The sequence below is a fragment of the Echinops telfairi genome, unplaced genomic scaffold (genome assembly GCF_000313985.2).
Source record: "Echinops telfairi isolate 266 unplaced genomic scaffold, ASM31398v2 ScPeMD7_7458;HRSCAF=8496, whole genome shotgun sequence".
NCBI lineage: Eukaryota > Metazoa > Chordata > Mammalia > Afrosoricida > Tenrecidae > Echinops > Echinops telfairi.
The window spans coordinates 35025636-35048832 of NW_022111358.1; the positions used below are offsets into that span (position 1 = coordinate 35025636).

General features: G+C 39.7%; 1 protein-coding gene across 7 annotated transcripts in view; it reads left to right on the forward strand.

Moving 5' to 3' along the window:
• The window catches only part of TANC2 (tetratricopeptide repeat, ankyrin repeat and coiled-coil containing 2), a 333029-nt gene that overhangs the window by 217734 nt on the left and 92098 nt on the right, over positions 1–23197 (forward strand). For all 7 annotated transcript variants that reach the window (XM_045299320.1, XM_045299321.1, XM_045299323.1 and 4 more), the window contains 2 exons: positions 11075–11306; positions 13771–13937. In XM_045299320.1, coding sequence (XP_045155255.1) covers positions 11075–11306; positions 13771–13937 — 399 coding nt within the window. The remainder of the gene's footprint in view (positions 1–11074; positions 11307–13770; positions 13938–23197) is intronic.

Below are 23197 nucleotides of genomic sequence, written 5' to 3' on the forward strand. Positions count from 1 at the left end.
CAGGTCTCCCACACCCACCTCCCCACCAATTTGGATCGCTTGTTGTTCCCTTGTCCCTGGGTGGGTTGTTTTTTTATGGGTAAGTTCATCTCTAACTTAAGTTTAAGAAAAGGCTTTCTAGCTAAAATCTAAAGTTAGAGGAATAAAAGAAAAGGTTAATTTGAATACATAAATTTTTTAACACAAAACTTCATAAACAAATACAAAGAGATGATAAAATGGCAAAAATATTAACAGTCTATTCCTTAGGCTTATATATCTTATGTCTAAATAGCAAACACTAAAGAACAAATGACCAAAAATATAATACAGTATTGAGAAATAGCATATATAGACAATTCACACACACAGAGGTTAAAATGACCCTCCAACTTTTCTTACTATTTAAACTTTCGTGATTAGAGGAATACGAATTAAGACACCACCAAGATATGATTATAATATGCCAAACAGGCACACATGTAAAAAACTGACAGCATGTTCTATTGGGAAGACCATAGGAATAAAAACTGATACAACTGGTGAGAAATTTGACAATACTCAATAAAACTACACATTGTTTTAATCAGAGAGGGGAAAAAAATAACTAGCCTAATAAATTTTTTGGGTGGGGTGGGGAATGTATGGATTAAATACTATAACACTAAAAATAAATTATAATTGTCTATAAATGCTGCCATGTAGTTGATAAATGTGTTTCTTAAAGGGCTATGCGTTATTAATTCTGAAATACTTTTTAAAATATAGAATTGAACAAAAAATTAAATATATTTTCACTTAGTAAGATACATTTTTATTAAAATATATATATGTATTTTTTATTGTTGGAAAGTTTACAACTGAAAAGAGAAAGACTAAAACGAACCATGTCATACTAGGTTTGAATCTAAAATATAAGTTTTGCTGTGGTTTTATGTAGACATACAAACAGATAAAGAAATATAGATAAATATTTATGTGTTAGTACATGAGGGGGTACCCCCACTGAAAAACATAATAAAGCTCCACGGAACTTTTGTAGTATGCATTTTTCCCACTATGGGAGCATCCAGCAACTCGCTCTGAGTTAGTACACCATGGCGTCACCTGGGAAGGTTCTCTCTGGTTACAGGAAATTTTTTCATAAAAGCAGTTTCACTCAAACCTTATTTTTTGTGATGGCTGATTTAAGAGAACAGCATGAGGCTGTGAAATTTTGTTTCCTGCTTAGGAAAAATGTCATAGAAATTGTTGTGATGTTGAACAGAGCGTACAAGGATGAAGCTGTAGGAAAAACTCCAAGTGTATAAGTGGTTTTCTCATTTCAAAAAAGATGAAATGTCCATTGGTGACAAACCTTATTCTGGACATCTGTAAACTTCCCTATGGATGAAAATGTCAGACAAAATTCATGCACTTATGCTCAAAGACCAACAACAGACCGTTGACGAGATGGGTAAGTTATCTGGACTATTTTGGAGCTCAGTTCAGTGAATTTTAACAGAAGATTTGGGAATAAGAAGGATTGCTGTGAAATTTGTGCCTCGGGTTCTGACTGATGAGGAAAAAAGACTGTCAAGTAGAAACATGGCGTGCTTTGAAAGAACAGCTCCTAAGTGACCCAGACATTTTTCCCCAAGGTCATTACTGGTGATTAGACATGGTGCTATTCTTGCCACCCCAAAGGCAAACCAGTCAAGCCAGTGGAAGATACCATCGTCACCTCAAAGATCAAGACAATGCTCATTTGATGTTTTGATGTGAGGGAGATAGTGCATTTGGAGTTCCTTCCACCAGGTCAAACTGTTAATTAGTTCTTTCTATTTAAAGGTTCTGAAAAGATTGCTTAACAATGTGAGACAAAAAAAGCCTGCTTTGTGGCAGAAGGGGGACTGGTTTTGCCACCATGACAGTGTACCTGCTCATGCAACCATCTCAATGAGACAGTTTTTGGCAAAAAACAGCATGCCTCTCTTGCCCCACACACCTTATTCACCTGGCCTCGCTCCATGCAACTTCTTTGTTTCCTCCAATGAAGAGGGACATGAAAGAACAGTGATCTTAGAAGAGATGAAAAAACAAAAAAAACAGAAAAGGTGCTGCCAGTCAGCCAAACAGATGAATTTGAAAAATGTTTCCAAGAATGGAATCGTAGATTTGACAAATGTTTTAAGAGTAATGGAGAGTACTTTGAAGGTGATAAGGTTGTTTTGTAAAAATTTAAATACATAACTTTGGAAAAAATTCCAGTTTTTTTGTACCCCTTCATATATACATATGCATGTATATTCCAGGAGAATGATAAAACTTTCTACTCCCATAAAGATGTACTGCCCTGTACTGATCTCACAACAACCAATAAAAATGGCAGTTAAAAAATAAAAGGTTTACTGCCCCCCAGGGGCAGTTCTACTCTGTCCTACGGGGACACTATTCGTTGGAATTCAGCTCAATGTTTGGTTTTTGAAAACATCAGTGAAAATGAAATTCAAACAAGTCATTTTGAGAAGCAGGAATTCACGAAGGAAAATGGTCTTACCTGGGGATTTATTGAAGGGTACTTATTTTATACTGAGGTTGTAGTAATAGTGTCCGAGTACTAGGGTGGTGCTGTCATGTAAGCATTAAGACTATTTATAACAAGGTCAGCATTTCAAACACACCAGCTGCTTGCTCCGTGGGATAAAAATGAGGCTATCTGCTCCCTTACAGATGGGCAGCCTCAGAAGCCCTGTATCAGGTTACCTATGTCAGAATTGACTCAGTGGCACGGAGTTTGGTTTATCTGTTTTTAACTACTAACATAAGTCAAAAAGTATTGTTACAGAATCATTTTTGTTGTTATGTAACATCAAGTGACTTCTGACTCATACGGACCCAGTGTACAACAGAATAAAACACTGCCCAGTCCTGTAAAATTTTCATAATTGTTCCTATGTTTTCAACCATTATTGGCAGCCACCGGATCAACCTATCTCATTGAGTATCTTCCTCTTTTTTACTGACCTACTTTACCAAGCGTGGTGTCCTTCTTCAGCAACTGTTCCCTCTTGATGACACATCTCAAGAATAAAATATGAAACCTCACCATCCTTGCTTCTAAAGAGCATTCTGGCTGTGTAGATTTGTTTGCTCTTTTGGAAGTCCATGGTATTTTCAACATTCTTCACCAATACCATAGTTCAAAGGCATCAATTACTCTGTAGTCCTCTTTATTCTCTGTCCAGCTTTTACATGCATATAAGGCAATCGAAAACATCATGATTTGGGTCAGGTGTGCCATAATCCTCAAAGTGATATCTTTGCACTTTAACCTTTAAAAGAGCTTCTGTGCAGCAGATTTGCCCCAATATAATAAATCATTTGGCTCCTCGACTGCTGTTTCTATGATCACTGTGTATGGATCCAAATAAAAGGAAATCCTTTACAACTTCTGTCTTATTTCCATTTACTATATGATGCTGCTTATTGATCGCTTTGTGAGGATTTTTGTTTTCTTATATTGAGTTGTAATCCATAGTGATGGCTATTTTCTTTGATCTCATCAGTAAGTGCTTCCAAGAGCTTTTTCCTTTCAGCAAGCAAGGTGGTGTCATCTGCTTATCACAGTTTATTAATGAACCTTCAATCATGATGCTGTTCTTCCTCACAGAGTCCAGCCTTTCAGATTGCTTGCTCAGCATTCAGATTAAGCAAGTGTGTTAAAAGGACACAATCCAAGCATACCTTTTCTGGGTTTTGATCATTTTCAGGCTTCAGAAGTTGGTGAAAATCTTCAAGTTCCTCATCTTTGGTATTAGGAGTTGGTTTGTAAATTTGAACATCAGTTAGTATCTAAGTGGTCTTCCTTGAAGGCATATGGATATTATCCTATTAATGATGGTATTAATATCTTCAGAATAGATCTTGAAATGCTTTTTAACAATGAATGTGTGATGCCTTTCCTTTTTAATTTGTTATTCTCAACATAGTATATATATGATTATCTTCAGTTTGCCCATTTCATTGTCTGATTAAAAATGGCTAATTCCAGTCCATTTCAGTTCACTAATGTTGTGGATATTGATCTTCATGCATTCCATTTCATTTTTTACAAACTTTAATATTCCTATATATATCCTTCACAAATTCCAAATTCTGATTATTAGTGGATGTTTGCAGCTTATTCTTATTTCGCAGTCTATTTTTATTTTGAGTTATATCACACCAGCAAATGAAGACTATAAAAACTTTGCTCCATCCATATCATTTCAGTTAGCCTCTATTTTGAGTGGCAGCTCTTCTTCAGTCAGCTTTTGAATGCCTTCCAACCTTAGGGGCTCATCTTCCAGCACTATCACAGGCACTATTCTGCTGACAGTCATAAGATTTTCTGTGACTTATTTTTCAGAAGTTGACCATGTCTACCTTCCTACCTAGTATGGTTTACTCTAAAACCTGTCTACCATGGGTAACCTACTAATACGTGAGACACCAGTGAGATAGTTTCCAGCATCACAACAACATACAAGCCACCGCAATATGACAAACTGATGAGCAGTGTTACAAAATTATAAAAATATTCATTAAACAAATGTTAAAATGTGAAACTATTGCTTTTCTTTTTTAAAAAAGTTATTTTATTGAAGGATATTACAGTTCTTATCACAATCCATACATAATTCCACTGTGTCAAGCATATTTGTACACATTGCCATCATTCTCTTTTTTAATCATTGTATTGGGAGCTCTTATCACAATCCATACATACATTCATTGTGTCAAGCACATTTGTATATTTGTTGCTGAGTTAGTTTATTTTGCCAACCTGGCTGATAAACACATGTGGGGTAAATTGAAGGGCGGAGGGATAAATGGCCTGGTGAGCCTCACCTTTCTAGTTCACGGGTCTCTTGCTTTGTGATGGTCGGACCAGGGTGCAGCTGCCTTCGCAGTTCCCTGCTTCAGCTTGCAAGGCTGACTTCCTGCAAGACATCCCCAAGGAGAAGGCACATGGACCTACCCCGATGCACCTACCCTGGGTGCTGGAGCACCCGTGTGGAGACCCCTGCCAGCGCTGAGATGCTTACACATTCGCTGACTCGGCTTTCCTCCTGCAGTCTGCATCATAGTGTGTGTTTTGTGAGATGAAGGAAGACTTTATGGATTGGTGTTGGACATACGAGTTAATGGGTTAATGTTGGACTTGTGGGCTTGGGCAGCACTGGGTTGGGATGTTTTCTTGATGCACACTTAACCTTTATATAAAACTCTCTCTCATACATGAGTTTTTGTGGATTTGTTTTTCTAAAGTACCCAGACTAATACAGTTGCCATCATCATTCCCAAAACATTTTCTTTCTACTTGAGCCCTTGGTATCAGCTCATTACTCCCCTCTGTCCCCACACTCCCTCCCTCATGAACCCTTGATATTTTTTTTTCATGTCTTACACCTACTGCTGTCTCCCTTCACCCACTTTTCTGTTGTTAGTCCCCCTGGGAGGGGGTTATATGTTGATCGTTGTGATCAGTTCCCCCCTTCTCCCCTTACCTTCCCTTACCCTCCTGGTATCGCTACTCTCATTATTGGTCCTGAGGGGTTATCTGTTCTGGAGTCCTTATTTTTCCAGTTCTCATCTGTCCCAGTATATATGCTCTGGTCTTGCTGGATTTGTAAGGCAGAATCAGGGTCATGATAGTCGGGTGTGGGGTTGAGGGAAGGGCACGTATTAAAGAACTAGAGGAAAGTTGTATGTTTTATCGGTGCTATACGGCACCCTGACTGGCTCATCTCTTCCTTGTGACCCCTCTGTAAGGGGATGTCCAGTTGTCTTCAGGTGGGCTTTGGGTCTCCATTCTGCCCTCCCCCTCATTCACATCAATATGATTCTTTGTTCTGGGTCTTTGATGCCTGATACCTGATCCCATCGATACCTCATGATCACACAGGCCGGTGTGTTTCTTCCATGTGGGCTTTATTGCTTCTGAGCTAGATGGCCACTTGTTTATCTTCAAGTCTTTAAGACCCCAGTTGCTAAATCTTTTGATAGCTGGGCACTATCAGCTTTCTTCACCACATTGCTTATGCACCCATTTTGTCTTCTGTGATCATGTCAGGCAGGTGAACATCACAGAATGCCGGGTATTAGAACAACATGTTCCTGCATTGAGGGAGTACTTGAGTAGAAGCCCAATGTCCGGTAGATCACTATTTCAACCCTCCATTTCTACCATTTGATCCCTCTGCTCTTTTAAAGCATTGTCTAATTCTGTTACCTTTGTATACATCTTTTGGATTTCTATGGTATTTGTTTTTTTGGTGTTGTTTTATAAAGTATGCTTATTTTCCTATTTTATCCACAGCTCTCTCTCTCTTTCTCTCTCTCTCTCTCTTTCTCCATCTGTTGAAAATATCCAAATATTATTTTTCTGGTAATTCCAAAACCTTTATTCTTCAGAAAATTCTATTGGAACTGTGTATTATTCACTTGCATATACTTATTTTTCTTGTTTTTCATGGGAGCATATATTGACTGCTATTTACACATTGTGAGGCAGCTCTTAGGAATGGGAAGGAGGCAGGGTTATTTGAGGTAGTTGAGTCTATCAAGTGGTGCAGAAAAGAGAAAGAAATTACAAAACAAAAAGGATAAGAGAAGACAAGTAAAAATAAAAATATATAAAAAGAGAGAAAAGGAAAATCTTTTTTTTTTTAAAGCTATGGATTTTTTTAAAAAGTGCTTTTCACGTGTAAGAACCCTGCTTAAAGTGGCAGAGGCTGAGACCAGAGCCTCAAACCTGGAGACCATGGGGCAGAGCAAAGGAGCCCCAGGAGATAGCAGAGAGGCTGTGCCCCTGAACCCTGAGACCACGAGACAAGGTGGTGGAACAGCCAGCAGGCTTCCTGGCTCACAAAGGTAGAAACCAAAAGATCACATAGCTGGACCAGAGAGAGAGATTTGACTACTGACCTAGGAGAGGTGTTGCTGTGGACCAATAACTGTATCCTTACTGTTTATTAATCTTGATTTGTAACCGGTAAACTTCCCTAATAAAGCCCCATCATTGAAGAGGGTTGGGGGAGTGCTTTTGATTGGATTATTCCTACCACATATAGCTTTGCAGCTGGCATTGCCAAGTGTACAAGCAAGCCTCAGAAAGAAGGGGTGGGATGCTAGAGTAGGTGCATCATGTACACCAGCCGAGTATACAGGCCTGTGGCTGCTAGAGTACACGAGTGAGCCAGAGCCTCTGTGGCAAGCACATGCAACATTGGTAGCCAATAGTAGGGAATGCAGCCAGCAGGAGAGAGCAAGGGGTGCCTTGTGGGTGGCTGTTCCTTCTTCCCCTTGTTCTCAGTCTCTTCTAAGTAGAGATGATGGTCCAGTTAGCTTTTGTTTTCCAAGTTTCCAGACTTCCAGTGTATGTTTCTCCTGAATTCTTTTCCTGTTGTTTCCCATGCCTTTTCCTCATCAGGAAATTCTCATAGGCCTACATATTGGTCACTTATTTATGTCAGCTTTTCTTTCTTCATCATGTAGTTTGAGATTGACTGTTGTCTCTGAGACATCATGATGCAACTATTTGGGGTGTATTGATGAGTCATTGGGGAGTATGGTGTCTCAGGCAAGTCCAGGAGGTCAAAGTCTCTCCGGGCTCTGTTGCTGGAGCCATGTGGTTGGTGCTAGCCTCTGACATCTGGAGTGCATGATGGTTTAGGCACCAGGGCAGTAGTTTCCTGTCCTTTTCAGATACTGATTTCTGCCTGGAATCCTTTCAGGAGTAGAGATGAGGTAGGCTGGATGTTGGATGCAGGATGCTCTTGTTCTCCACCAACATTAGATGTTGAGGGAAGACACCTAGGATGAACAAAGTTCCCACCTGCTGCGTCAGATGCTTCTCTTTTCTTTCCAAATAGACTTTGCTTTCTACTTGCTATTTTGTTGCCCATGAATCTGCTCTTGGTTCAGCAGGTGGGAACTTGAGTGAGTTGCAGCTGAATGAGCTTTCTAGGGGGTTTTATTGGGTGTGGGGGAAACTATTGCTTTTCAACCTAGCTTCCATCTAGGTCTACATACTTCTGAAGGCACTGTTTCTATCTCTAACCTTTCCCCTCTTTCATTTATACCACATTTTTAAGGCAGTTTTGGTATCCTTGAGTGATACAAATATGTTCCTTTTAAGTTTTCTTTGAGTTTAGGGAACAAAATTAAGTCTGAAGGGCAAGATCAGGGTTTTAGGTGGGTGGGGTAAGATTTCCCAGAGAAAATTCTCCTAGAATAGCCCTTGCTAGCCTCTAAGAATGAGCAGGTGCTCATTGTGATGGGGGAAAAATTCTCCAGTGCAACTGCCTTGGCCTTTTATCCCCGTGTATTTTTTCCGATTTATTAAAATGCCTTCCTAATAAATCCTTATGATTGTCCTGAGTCTATAAAATATTTCTGAAGGTGTGAGATCTTTGTGAGATCCAAAATATAGTGTCATAACCTTCTGAACTGACCTCTCTGCCTTGGATTTAAATAACCCAGCTGATTCCCCCAGAAACCACTGTTTTTTGTTGTTTGGACTTTGCTGTCTGAATCATATTGATAAATCAAAGACTCATCTCCAGTTATGATTTACCCCATAAAATCATCTTCACTAGCTTCAATCTTGCTTAAAAGACTGATGAAAAGATGATATTTTTGAGCGAGCTGACCTTTGCACAATGTTTTGGCATCCATCAAGCTGAAAACTTGCTGGAGCAAAGATGTTCACTTAAAATTGAAAATGCCAAAACACATGAGAATCTCAACTTCAATAGCTAATGCATAAATGGTAATTCTGTGATCTCCTCCTATCATTTTCTAGACTTTCAGTTCATCGAAGTTGACTCATCTTTGAAGTTTTCTGACCTTCCTTAAAACACTTCAGCCATCTAAAAAACTATCGTTTGATTCCTATAAATTTACTACAAAGCCTCAATAATTTGGGAAAATGTCCACTTAAGCTTTGTTTAAAATTTTTTTTGGCTCTGACCTCAGAATCTTCCCCCATCCCCATGGCACCAAAACTATCCTTTTTTGAAGGCTTCATAGCAAGACTAAGGCAAGTGTATTACTTAGAGAACTTGCCTGCAGTTGCCAAGTTTAAACATGTGTTTAACTTGGCTTCAAGCTTTGTGTGTGTGTGACCTGGAACCCGAGCAGCAATGCTTTTTGACTTATCTGCATATGGATGCTTATGCTAGTTTCTTTAAGCTATAGGAAATGGGCTAATACCTGTCACTGATCACTGATACAGTGGGAAGAAATTCCCATTTCCATGCTTGTTTCCCATTGTTATTCTTACAGAAGGTTATACAGAATATCAATAGTCTGTTTTTAAAGAAATACTAAATATGTTTGACAGATTATGCATATACATGTACATAAAGTGAATAAAAACTCACTGCCATCAAGTCTATTCCAATTCATAACTGCCCTATAAAATTTCCAAGGATATAAATCTTTGCAGAAGCAAAATTTCACATCTTTATCCTACAAAGCAGTTGGTAATCTCAGCCTACTGACTTTTCATTCAGCAGCCAAGTATTTAACCACTGTGCCACCAGGGTTCATACAATAGATCATTTGAAATGTCTAGTAAATAACCAAATTTAAGCCATACTATATATCACACTGTAAATCTCATGAGGACCCCTGGTGGCATAGTGGTTACCAGTTGGGCAGCTAACCACAAGGTCAGCAATTCTAAACCACCAGCCACTCCACGGAAGAAAGTAGAGGCTTTAAGAGGCTTTCTACTCCCATAAAGAGTAAGTCTCAGAAACCCACAGGGGCAATTCTACCCAAAACTATAGGTCAGCTTTGTGTCAGCATAGACTGCATGGCAGTGACTTTGGTTTGGAGTTTGGTATATCTCATAAGTTGTGTTGGTGGTATTGCAGAATAAGTATTGGGTTGCTAACCAAGTTCGGCAGTTCAGACCCACCAGTGGCTCTACACTAGAGCAATAAGGCTGCCTGCTCTGGAAATGACTTGAAGTCTCAGAAACCTTATGTAGGGTTGCTCCGAGTCAGAATTTACTTGATGCTAGTGGGTTTGGTCTGAGGGCATATCTCCAGAGCATGCTGAATGGCTTTTCTGCCAGGATTCTGCAAACAAGTTAGGACTTTATTTGGAATACCAAAGAAATGTTTAAAAATAAGAGAGGTAGTCATAGAAGGTAAGCTTTAACATTTCATTTTTAGATGAAATATTATTCAGCCAAGAGCACAAATTATTTGTAATGAAATTAGTAATAGATTCCTTTTCTACATTTCAAAATTTTTATCTTCAGACTGATAGCCCCTTACTTTAGATAAAGGGTAAATTGCAACTGATTTTTTTTTCAGTTGTGCTTAGCCTGGACATTCTAAATCGACTGAAATGAAATATGATGAAAAGTTCATATTGATTGTGAGGTTTGCTGTTTGTTTGTTTTTAAGTAGAAGTTTGTATTCTTGTAGACATACCTATTGACATTCACTGTTCATTGAAAATAGATCAATTGCTGCCAAGTGTTCTTTTTGGGTTACTTAAATTATACTTAAAATATATAATAAATCAATAATGAATCTATCCTAAGAACAATACAGAGAGAAAGATCAATTTTTATTTACAAATTTTAATTGCAGTTTCTCATACTTGATATATACAATAGAAGATTATATCGGGAAGAAAGAGGAGTTGATATCAATGGGCTCAAGAAGAAAGATAATGTTTTGAAATTGTTGACTCCAACATTTGTACATGATCACTCGATATAATGGATGTATGGATTGTTATATGTAAGAACCCCCAATAAAATGATTTAACTTTTAAAAAAGATTATATCACAGTCTTATGTTGAGACTTCAAAAAGTTGGTGGGAAAAGTCCATTATTCCTTAATTCCATTTTTCCACGAATTTTTTTAAGCCCCCTTGTATATCAATTAGATACTTTCTGAGTTGGCATCTTTCAGTTTTACTGAAAAAAAGTTCTTGAGAAATTAGGGGACAGAAGGCAGTTATTAGGCAATGACCGTATAATAATCACAACTCTGGTTCTTGCTACTACTCATAAGTATTTGCATTCTCGTCTTTCTTTTATAGGTGGTTGCCTATCACTATTGCCAAGCAGATAATGCCTATACCTGCCTGGTACCAGAGTTTGTCCACAATGTTGCTGCCTTGCTCTGCCGCTCACCTCAGCTTACAGCCTATCGGGAGCAACTTCTTCGGGAACCTCACCTGCAGAGCATGCTGAGCCTTCGGTCCTGTGTTCAAGACCCTATGGCCTCCTTCCGCAGGGGAGTCCTGGAGCCTCTGGAGAATCTCCACAAAGGTATAATTGAGGTGCAAAGGAAATGAAGGGTAGAGATTTGGGAAGTCAAGGTCACCTAGGGCATACTATAGAAAATCTATCACATTGACAAGCCAAATGTTCTATAACTGATATACTACAGTTAAAGAAAAGGAAAATTTATTTGAGGTAGAAAAAAATCAAAATCTTGTCAAAACTGCTTCCTGCTTTCTTTATAAAAAATACTCATCTCATTTCCAAATATAATACATTTTCCTTATACTAAAGCTAGTAGAACTTCTAGTCCTTTCTCTCGAGTTCCAATAAAATAGTAAAGGTATGGCTTCCTACTCTGTTATGGAGTTTCTATGATCAGAAACCTCTCTTTGATATTTTGTATTACTCTCAGTTTAAGTAAAATGAAATGTCAACCATGGTTCCACAACTCATGCATACATTAAAAACTACTGAATTATATACTTCTAGAGTGTGAATGTTATTGTACATAAATTATATCACAACAAAGCTGTTATTTTTAAAAATAAGGGGGCAATGAAATGACATCCATCTTACTGCCGTGCTCATTCCTTCCTTCACTCTCTGTTCAGTAAGTGCAGCCATCGCCTCAGAGATGGTGCATGCCGTATCAGTCTCCCTGCCCCCTCTCCGTCACTGTTTTGTCAGAACTAGAAACAAAAGAAGATTTTTGTAACTTCAGATTCTTGAGCACTCCTGTTTATTCCTGAGAGACTTACATGCCTTTCTAAAGGTTTTCAGAGCTACTTTTAGGTGGGAAAAAATGATAGTTTTCCAGTCTCCTAGTTACTATCTTTAGTGATTTCAACGTCTCCATTGGTTTCTTGGATATCAGTTTCTTTTTCCTCTCAATTCTGATTACTTCTGTTCAACTTATGTTCCCTCTAAAAAAGGCTCCTCTAAAAAGGCTGGAATTTCTTCAGAAATATTTTAAAGCATATTTTCTGTGCATTTAGTCAGTCTCTAGATCATGTTAATTCTGCCTTCTTATACATTTATTCATCTCAAATTCATTTCTACCATTGTCACCCTGCTGTTCAACTGCCTAGGACTTCACATCTGTGTTAACACCCCGTCCTGGTCTTATCTGCTTCTCTAGTGCTTTTCCTGCATCATAACAGCACTCTTTGTAAATTATGAATTTGTATGGCACACTGAGATAAAAAAAATCAGACTCTTCATGACTAGACATGATCAACCCTGAGCCTATAGCTATGCCAAATCCTAAGGGCTGAAGGATTCATTTTTAAGCATACTTCTAGCCCATTCAGACATCATGTTTGGTAAAGTAGAGGAATGGTGAAAAAAAGGAAGGCCTTCAATGAAATGGATTGTCACAGTGGCTGTGACAGTGAGTTCAAGCATAGGAACAGCAGTGAGGATGGCGCAGGTGAGGCAGTGTTTTGTGCATAGATAGGGTCGCCGTGGGTCAGAACTGACTCGATAGCACCTAACACCAACTAGCCCATTCATAGCAGACCCAGTCTTCTCATCTTCAGGGTTGTATGTACTGTTTACACATAAACCTTCAATCATTGCTCGGCTAAATTAATTTCTCTCTTAAAAAAAAAATTCCACTATTGCGTACTGAAGTACACTCCAGCTCCTTAATCAAGGTGATTGGTGTTCTAGATCCAGCCTACTTCCCAGCTTATTACCCTGTATAAACCCCAAGTTTACATACAAACTGAACTATTCACTAATCCTTTAACATTCCCCTACATTTTCCTACCTGCAAAAATTCACTCACCATTTTTTATTTTTTTGGAATCACCTTTTCTCACATCTGCCTGGCAGAATTCCACCTATCTTTCAAGGATCGGCTTAAGTATATGCAGATCCACCTTTTTCTGTTTGATGTAACATTAGATAACTTAAACCATTAACATTTTTAGTGTCGTCAAAAAACATGTAGTACTTAAAAATAAAGTTAACAAAAGATGTGTAGGACCCCCCTCTCACATCTTGCAAAGAGCTTTAAAACATCGCACTGTGAAATTAAAGAAGATAAAAATATGCCATCTTTGTAAATTGTAAGATTCAGTATTGGTAAGATGTTAATGTTTCCTACAAATTTATAAATTAAGCATAATCCTAATTAAAATTTTAACAGGTTTTGGGATTTTTTTTTAACATTGACAAATTTTGTAGATATTCAAAGGACTGAGAATAGCTAGAATAATCTTAAAAAGGAAGAGAAATTGAAGGCCTGCCATGCTTAGTTTCAAGAAAATATAAAGCTATAGTAACCCTGATAGGCTGTATTGTGCTATTAAATTTTCAAGGGGAAGAAGGGGCCAATTTCATTGTTGATATATTCTATGTCTTTATAATAAATTGTGTGCCTCAAGCTTCTGTAAAAAGATGTAAGAAAGGCCTTTTCTAATTTTTTTCCCAAACAAATATACTAAAAAGCCCAATAGAAACTTACCCATTTGGTAATCTTTATGCAATGTGTTTTCTATCTCAGAGAGAAAAATCCCAGATGAAGATTTCATCATCTTAATTGATGGATTAAATGAAGCAGAATTTCACAAACCAGATTATGGAGATACAATTGTATCATTTCTGAGTAAAATGATTGGAAAATTTCCATCTTGGCTCAAACTAATTGTAACAGTTAGGACCAGTTTACAGGTATGTGTTGTTTATGTACCATATAAATTTCCTTTGCACAGAGCTTACCCTGAAAATTCTATTTATTTTAATGATAATATCTCTTTTCAAACCTCTACAATTTCCTTGAGTATTGGTGATAACGAGCTTATTTTGAGACTAAGAGTTTGGCCTAGACCCTCTTTGGGGGTTGAACTACCCTTTCACGGGTCGCCTAAGACCATTGGAAAACAGTTATTTCCAATGGTCTTAGGAACCAAGACACTACTCCTCTATCAGGATCCACGGGGGGGAGGCGGGGGTGTCCGCCCACATGCAGATACACCCACATACGAGTACCCGGTGTGAAGATTGTTACCCATGCTACACCATGCTTCAAGACAAAATTTCACTTAGTTATTAGAAATAAATATTTCACAATATATAATTACATACTGTTTTTGTAATTAATCACTATGCTTTAATTATGTTCAATTTGTAACAATGAAAATACATCCTGCATATCAGATATTTACTTGATGATTCATAACAGTAGCAAAATTACAGTTATGATGTCAATGAAAATAATTTTATGGTTGGAGGTCATCACAACATGAGGAACTGTATTAAAGGGTTGCAGCATTAGGAAGGTTGAGAACCACTGGCCTAGATAGAGTATTCTCTGCATATGACTCGCTTAGCACTGATTCCCAGTCCCTTTGTTCTGCCTAAGTTTTAATTACGTGTCCCTCAAAAATAACAGGAATAGAAAGCTCCGTTTCCTAGACCTTGTGCTGAGGACAGCAGTGCAAAGTGAGTTCTCTAACACTGTAATTTATTCTTTCACTTTTTAATTTCATGTTTTCCTTTGTTTATTGCTCTACAATATCGTTCCTGCTGTAATCTAGGATAAATTTTTCTTATTTCTCCCCTTCTACTTGGACAACTTTCCTATAGCATGAAGGTGGATTTATTCCTGTGTATACTTTCCTTTATGAATTATTGCCCTTATTAGGGTTTTGAATTAAATTTTAAGGATTCCTGGGTGGCATAATGGTTAATGTTCTTGGCTGCTACTGTTAGATCTCTCTGGATCTAGATATACCTCGGTCCTTGGCTCCACGTGAGAAAGAATTCACGCCGAAGCCTGGTTCGTGATCCAAATGAGTTTTATGAGAGAAGAAGTTTCAGGTTTACACGGCACCTGAGGGGATCCTCCCGAGCGTACAGCTTGTCTGGAAGCTGCTTGGCATCACGCAAAAAGTGTCCCAAAGTTCCTCCAAAGTTCTTCTACTCGACTCCGGGCTCCTGCCTTTTCAAGGATTCCACGGGGAGGTGTGGTGGACAACCCCTGATCTACCCCATTAGCTGAATTGAATTCACCTGGCCTAGGTGGGCCAATTTAGGTTCATGCCCACCCATGCCTGCCTGCGGGAAACCTGAGCCTCTGTGCATGTGCAGTGCGCTACTCCTTTGTTCCTGTAGCTTGGCCCTCTGGGCATGCGTTAATGGACGGACATTCCCCAGCCGTACACTAGCCTACCTAACATTCCCCCCCTGAAGAGATATGGAGCCAAATCTTTGGGGTACTAGACGACATCTCTAGCTACTTCCTGCTGGCAAAGTGGGGGAAGTGGGGTTTTGGGTCCATACCCTTCCTACTCTGTTAGAAGGGGTTGTCCATTTAGGGCCCAGGATGGATAAGGTCGAGGTGGGTCCAGGAGACAGTGGTCCTGGAGCTGGCACACTTGGTTCAGAGGCCTTGGTAACCTGAGAACTTTTGGAAAAAACAAACAGGTGAACAGTTTAAGTGAGACAAGGGTAAGATTGTAAAGTGGCAGTGCCCTGGAAGTTAGGTTAGTGTCACAGGAAATCAATAGAAATTTTGGGACTAACAGGCATGAGAGTTTGGTTCCTGTCAACACAGGAACGGGGTAAAGGCATTCACTGGCCTAAAGGCTGTGAGGGGTCTGAGGTAGAGTCGTCTGTGTAGCCCTCATCTGTCCTGGGGTGGCGATGAAATACCATCCTAAGCCCGTCCAGCGGCTCACAGGAGTATTTGTTTACAGCCTCTGCCTCGGATGGGTCCTATGGTGACGGTTTCCAGGGTTTTACTCGTGTGTGGTGGATCCAGTCACTCTGCCCTGGAACTTTCACAGCAGTGGCGTAGAGAGAATTACTGGCAAAGGTCCCTTCCAAACTGGCTGGAGTTGGGAATTAGGGGACCCGTCCTTCCAAGTTTTTATAAGAACTAGATCTCCTGGCTGACACAAGGGTGGTAACTTTTCCTCCCCTTGGGTCTGAGTGAGCCCAAACTGATGGAATGCATCCTGACATTGGGCTACTTGGGTGGCATATTGCTGTATCAAGGCTACCTCAGAGTCTGTAGCTGGCTCTATTATAAGAAAAGGCCACCGTATAAAACTTCATAAGGGCTCAAACACGTAGATTGCCATGGGACTATCCTAAGACGTAGCAGAGCTATGGGTAGTGCATCTTTCCAGCTCATCTGAGTTTCTTGTGTCAGCTTTCTGAGGGTTAACTTCAGGTGTTGATTAATTCTCTCTACCTGCCCTGAAGACTGAGGCCTCCTGGCACAGTGGAGACGATAGGTTATTCCCAAGTGTTGGGAGACTGCCTGAGTGATTTGGGAGATGAAAGCAGGCCCATTATCACTCTGCAGTGATTTGGGAAGCCCAAATAGAGGAATTATTTCCTGAAGTAGTTTTTTTTTTTAGCCACTTCATGAGCCTTCTCAGTGCGGGTGGGATATGCTTCAGTCCACCCAGTGAAGGTGTCTATAAACACCAGAAGATACTTAAATCCCTGGACAACAGGAACCTGGGTAAAATCCATCTGCCAGTCTTCCCCAGGGTAGGATCCCTTGCGCTGGACAGGTTGAGCAAGGTGACTTCTGAGCGCCCCTTGGGAAAATCTTTACAGGGGTAGCATACTTAGCTTTGCCAGGTACTTTTGTGTCCCAAATTTCAGGAGTTATGGCCTGTTGCCACGGTCCTGTTGGGGAATCTGAGGCTCCTCCACTGTGAGGAACAATTGGAAAGCTGTAGAGGGACGAGGATGAGGCCCAATGACTATGCAAGTGTGTAGCTTGGACAGTATGTCTCAGTGTAGGAGAGGAGCTGGACATTCAGGGATTACTAGGAAGCTATGAGAAAAATAGAAGTTATCCCAAAGACATCTGAGAGATTCAGTAATATGTTTAACTACAGGTTTTCCTGACACTCCCAGGATGGAGCCAGTGCGAGGTGCCAGGGGTCCAGGGAATGAATTAAGGACAAAGAAGGTGGCCCCAGTATCTAAAAGGAAGTTCACTGACCTTCCTGCCATGTCAATGCCCACCCTAGGTTCCAGACCAGTAACAGTTATCTCTTGTTGCTGGGCTGTCTGGACCGGGCGCCTTCAATCCTCCTCCTCCGTTATCAGCTGCACATTGGCCTGTGGGCACCTCCTCTCCAGGTTTTGGGCCTTAGGACAGAGGCCAGCCCAGTGGCCAGTCTGCTTGCATTGGACACATGGCGTCCGAGGAGGCTTGTTCCGGTTAGGGCAATTCCTAGCCCGATGACCCGGTCGCTGGCAAATGTAGCATTTGGTACCTGGTCTAAAGGTCTGAGAAACCTGGGAGTCATTTGACAGGCATCGGTTATCCAGTGCAGCCAGATCGACCCCATTGACTGAATTGAATTCACCTGGCCTAGGTGGGCCAATTCAGGTTCACACCCACCCATGCCTACTGGCAGGATGAGCCTCTGTTCCTGTAGCTTGGCCCTCTGAGCATGCATTTGTGGACATTCCCCAGCCCTACACTAGCCTACCTAACACTACCTGGAAGGTCAGTGGTTTGAACTTAGCAGCCATTCTGTGGGAAATGGATGTGGCAGTCTGCTTTCGCAAAGGTTTACAGCTACAGAATCAGTTCTTTCCTTTAGACTCACTGATTCAGAATCCACTCGCCAGGTTGTATGTTGAATTTTTACACCTGAAAAATAAATTTTTCTTCCCTGCTCTCCCTTGATCACTTACTAGCTTAGAAGGAAAACAAAGAATGCAAAACGGCCTATAAAGATATATGGGAGAAGTGACTCAACCTTCCCCAACATCCTCATTATAGCTGAATGCCTACAAAATCTCAATTTCATTGTCTTCATGCATTAAAACAAGCAATAGTTCCCTACATTCTTCATTCACTTCAACCAAGAATTCTTTTATTTTTCATTCTGCTCCAACAATGAAATAGTTATGTTTTTAAAATGAATCATCATATTTGATTATTCCTTACTTTCACAGATATCCCTTTGTGAGGTTAAAGGGAGAGGGGTTCTCCACAAATCACAGGTCTGGTAGGCGCAGTTGTACAGCGATAATAAGTAAAGGTTATAGTAAAGTCATAGAGAGCATGAGAGTTAAAAGATAGAGTTAAGTAATGGAGTCAGACACAATTCATGGTAGCATTGCTCACCTCAGCCCCCCTTGGTGGTCCACGTGGAGGGAGAAACTTTAATGCTTCTCCAGCTTTTATCCTCTGGGGACGTGCAAGCCCCCTAATTACAGGTGAAGACATACATCACAGGAAGGGGTTGTACAATAGACATACACATTGTAGGAAGGGGATCTATGATAGGCATAAGCATAACAGGAAGGGGATGACCTAGGGGTATGCCCATAGGAATGGGAAGGTCTAGGGTTATACATGTGACAAGATGGGCAAACCCTAGATTCATGATGGCAACCTAACCTTGGTCTTCCTTGGGCGGGTTTGACCTCTCTGGTGTCTACTACAAGGAAACAGACAACTACTATCCATATCAGAAGGGAGTGGGCCCAACTTGTGGGATAAACAGTGGTGTCTGCTTGATCTAGATGGCTGATTGCTCTTAGGGAAAATGACCCATAATCTACTCCTGATGACCTCCAAGTGTATAGTCATTCTCAAGCAGCTAAGTCTGGCATATATTTGGGGGAGACAGCTTGAGCGAAATCCTTATTTCCCACATCCTTTAAGCATTTAAAATGTGCCAGGAACTGGCTCACTATGTAACAGAGAGATGCCTATGTACTCTGGGTCAGGTTAACAGTTGGCTTGGAGCTATTTTTATGGTCTTTCTTTTCTTTTTTAAAATTTCTTTTGGTGTCTATCTATATAAGATAGACAGGATAAGCAATCCCAAAGAGACAGCTAAGGGACCGATGGCTGAGGGGGGGTTTGGCGGAGAGCAGGGGTAGGTGAGCAGTGATCCAATAATGACAGGGACAGGGGGATAGCAAGGATTCTAAAAATAAAGGTGAGGCGGATGTAGTGTTCTTGGTTGTGTTTGATCAATTGAAATGTATCCAAGAGGAATTACTGAGAGGTGACGATGGGTAAACATGATTGTGGGGCAGGAAGAAAGAAGAAGAAAAAGCAGAAAGAAGAAGAAAGTAAAAATTATATCTATATGTATAAATATAGGTTTGAAAAATATATAAATATAGGTATATTTGTTTATATATGTAAATACAACAAGGAAGCAGAAGAACTTTGGGCCTCTACTTAAATGTTACCTCAGTACAAGAAGATTTGTTCTGATAATGTGGCACTGTAATATACTCACATTTCTAATATGATCACTGAAGACAAAATGGGTGCATAAGCAAAAGTGGTGAAGAAAGCTGATGGTGTCCAGCTATTAAAAGATATAGTGTCTGTAGTCTTAAAGGCTTGAAGTTAAATAAGTGACCATCCAGAAGGGAAACAGCAAGGCCCACGTGGAAGAAGCACACCAGCCTGTGTGATCATGAGGTGTTGAAAGGATCAGGAGTCAGAAGCTCAAAAGCAAGCAAGCAAACTGACGTGAAGTAACAAGGACAAAGTGGTGACCCAAAACCCACCTGTAAGATAATTGGACAGTCCCTTCTAGAAGAGCCACATGGAAGGGATGATAAATTTAGGGAGTGGTATAGCACTGATGAAACACATAATTATCCCTCTAGTTCTTTAATATTTCTTCCCCTTACTATTTTTTAAAATACTTTTATTGGGCACTTTTACATCTCTTATCACAATCCATACATTCATCCAGTGTGTCATGCACATTTGTACATATTCCACCATCATTTTCAAAGGATTCTCTTACCACGTGAGCCCCTGATATCAGCTACTCATTTCCCTTACTATTATGGTCTTTGTTTTACCTCATTAATCTTCTTAGGCCTGCATATGTTTATCTGTATAATTAAAGAGGGTTCTATGAATTAAAGCCAACATAGATAACCCCTTCAGAAACAGTAATTGGAGTAATGATTCCCTGAGGGTATGGGAAGAGAGGGGAGGGAAGGGGGAAAGGGAGCTGATAGCAATGATGACTGTATAACCCCATTCAGAGGAACAAGTAACAGAATTGCAGGTGAACAGATACATTAGGTAGTGTAAGATACAGCAAATAATAATAATATATAATAAGAGTTCTTGGTTGGTAGGGTAGGGAGAGAAGAGATAAAGAGGAGCTGATATCAAAGCATTCAAGAAAGAAAATGTTTGAAACTGATGGTAGCAATTGTAAAATTATGCTTGATCTAACTGAATTAATGGATTGTTATAATATCTGTAAGAGCTCCCAATAAAATTATTAATAAAATAAATAAATAAATAAAATGTGCCAGACACTGCTTTAGGGACTGGAGGTACAACAATGAGCTTATATCCTAGTGAGGAACACAAACAGTAAATAAGTTTATAAAATACTAAATTTGAGTATATACCAAATTTTCAGGTAGTGTTAAACTATAAAGAAATAAAACTGGATATGGGATAAATTTTGGTGGTAGTTTTCTTAGAAAGGATGGGTAGAAAACGCCTCTGATGTACACTGGTACAGTTAGGAACTGGAAACATGGAGAATCCAGGACAGATGATCCCTTCAGGACCAGTAGTGAGAGTGGTGATACCGGGAGGGTAGAGAGAAGGTGGGGTAGAAAGGGGGAACAGATTACAAGGATCTACATATAACCTCCTCCCTGGGGGACAACAGAAAAGTGGGTGAAGGGAGACACTGGACAGTGTAAGATATGAAAAATAATAATTTATAAATGATCAAGGCTTCATGAGGGAGGGGGGAACGGGGGCAGGGCGCGGAATGAGCTGACACCAAGGTCTCAAGTAGAAAGCAAATGTTTAGAGAATGATGATGGCAACAAATGTACAAATGTGCTTGATACCATCGATATATGTATGGATTGTAATGAGTTGTATGAGCCCCCAATAAAATGATTTTTTTTTAAAGAATAGGCCCCAAACAGTAAAAGTAATTTTAAAGAACAAAGTAGAAGGCCTCAAATGTCCCTTTATCAAAACATACTTTACAGCTACAGTAAGCAAAACAGCCTGAGACTGATTTAACGATAGACACATACATCAATGAAATAGAATTGAAAGTCCAGAAATAAAACCATACATCTGTTGTCAATTGAAAAAAACAAAAGAAAGAAAACACCTCTTCATGGATCTTTAGAAAGTGATGAAATCTCATTGTTCAGATGATGTAGCAACGATGAAAAATACAACTTTCTTCTAGTTTCTAAATATTTCTTCCCCACTCCCACTATCATGATACGAATTCTACCTTGCAAGTCTGGCTAGACCAGAGGATGTACACTGGTACAGATAGGAACTGGAAATACAGGGAATCCTGGGCGGATGATCCCTTCAGGACCAGTGGTGTGAGTGGCGATACTGGGAGGGTAGAGGGAGAGTGGGTTGGAATGAGGGAATCGATTACAAGGAAGTATATGTGACCTCCTCCCTGGGGGACGGACAACAGAAAAGTGGGTGAAGGGAGGCGTCAGACAGGGCAAGAGATGACAAAATAATTTATAAATTATCAAGGGCTCATGAGGGAGGAGGGAGGGGAAAAATGAGGACCTAATGCTGGGGGTTTAAGTGGAGAGGAAATGTTTTGAGAATGATGAGGGCAATGTACAAATGTGCTTTACACAATTGATGTATGTATGGATTGTGATAAGAGTTGTATGAGCCCCTAATAAAATGATTTTTTTTTAATTTTTTTAAAAGAAAGAAATCTCATTGTTCATTTTAAAGATCCCTCTGGCTATTGGCTCTGTATTTCATAAAATGTGGACAATCAAGAATCAGAGTAGAGACAGTGAGAAGCTGTTGAAGAAGTACAAATGAACAATTTTGGTGGCTTAGAGTGGTAGTGATGGGAGGCCATCACTAGTGGTGCCGTCGTATTAGGACTGTATTTTGAAGGAAACTGAAAAAAAAAACCCTGTTCATGGACTGAAGGTGGATCTGAGCAAGCAAGATGATTCAAGAATAAATCCTGAGACTTTGGTGAGCAGCTGAGTAAATATGATATGAAGAAAGACAAAAAATCATAGATAGCTCCTAGGATTTGGTGGTCGGCTTGATGGTAATGCCATTTACCAATGTAGAGAAGATTGTGTGATCGAGGGTAGAATTCATTTGTTTTGATTTGATCAGTTAAGTTTGTTTATGAAACACCCAAGTCTAAATGTTGAGTAGACATATAAATTAAAAACATAAGATGGAAATGGGAGATTACTAAACTAGAAACATAAAATTCTGGAATATCAATATTATAGATGCTATTTAAAATCATAAGGAGTAAATAAAAAATGTTCTAGGGTATACGGGTGACTAGAGAAGAGAATGGAAAAATAAGCCCTGGTTGGACTGGGAAAAGAAAGAAGAATCAGCCAGAAAAAGAACTTAGGTAGAAAGTCAGTTTGGGAGGAATATGCTACCCAGGGAAACAGCTACAGAAAGTGACTTAAGAAGAAAAGTGTGATCAAGTGCATCAAATATTGTGAGAGGTTAAGAAAGATGAGAATTGAGACGGACAACAGAAAAGTGGGTGAAGGGAGGCGTCAGACAGGGCAACAGATGACAAAATAATTTATAAATTATCAAGGGCTCATGAGGGAGGAGGGAGGGGAAAATAACTTTGTTATTGGGTTTGCCAAGGTGAAAATTATTGATAGCCTTGAGAAGAAAAAAGAACCCTTTCAGTAAAGTGATAGGATTGAAATCCCGTTTGGAACAAATGGAGGAGAAAATGAGAAAGGCAGGGTTAGAGGTAGCAAGCACAATAAAGTGTCTGTGGATTTTGCCCAAAATAGAAACAGAAAGATAGGCTAGTAGATAAAGACAAGGCCATGTGTTTACTTGGTCTATGTTTAAGGAGAAATTGCTATAGGAGAGAGTGGCTACTTAAAGGAAGAGCAGTCCACAGTAGATAAGGCTGTAATCCAGTATGTATGAGTCA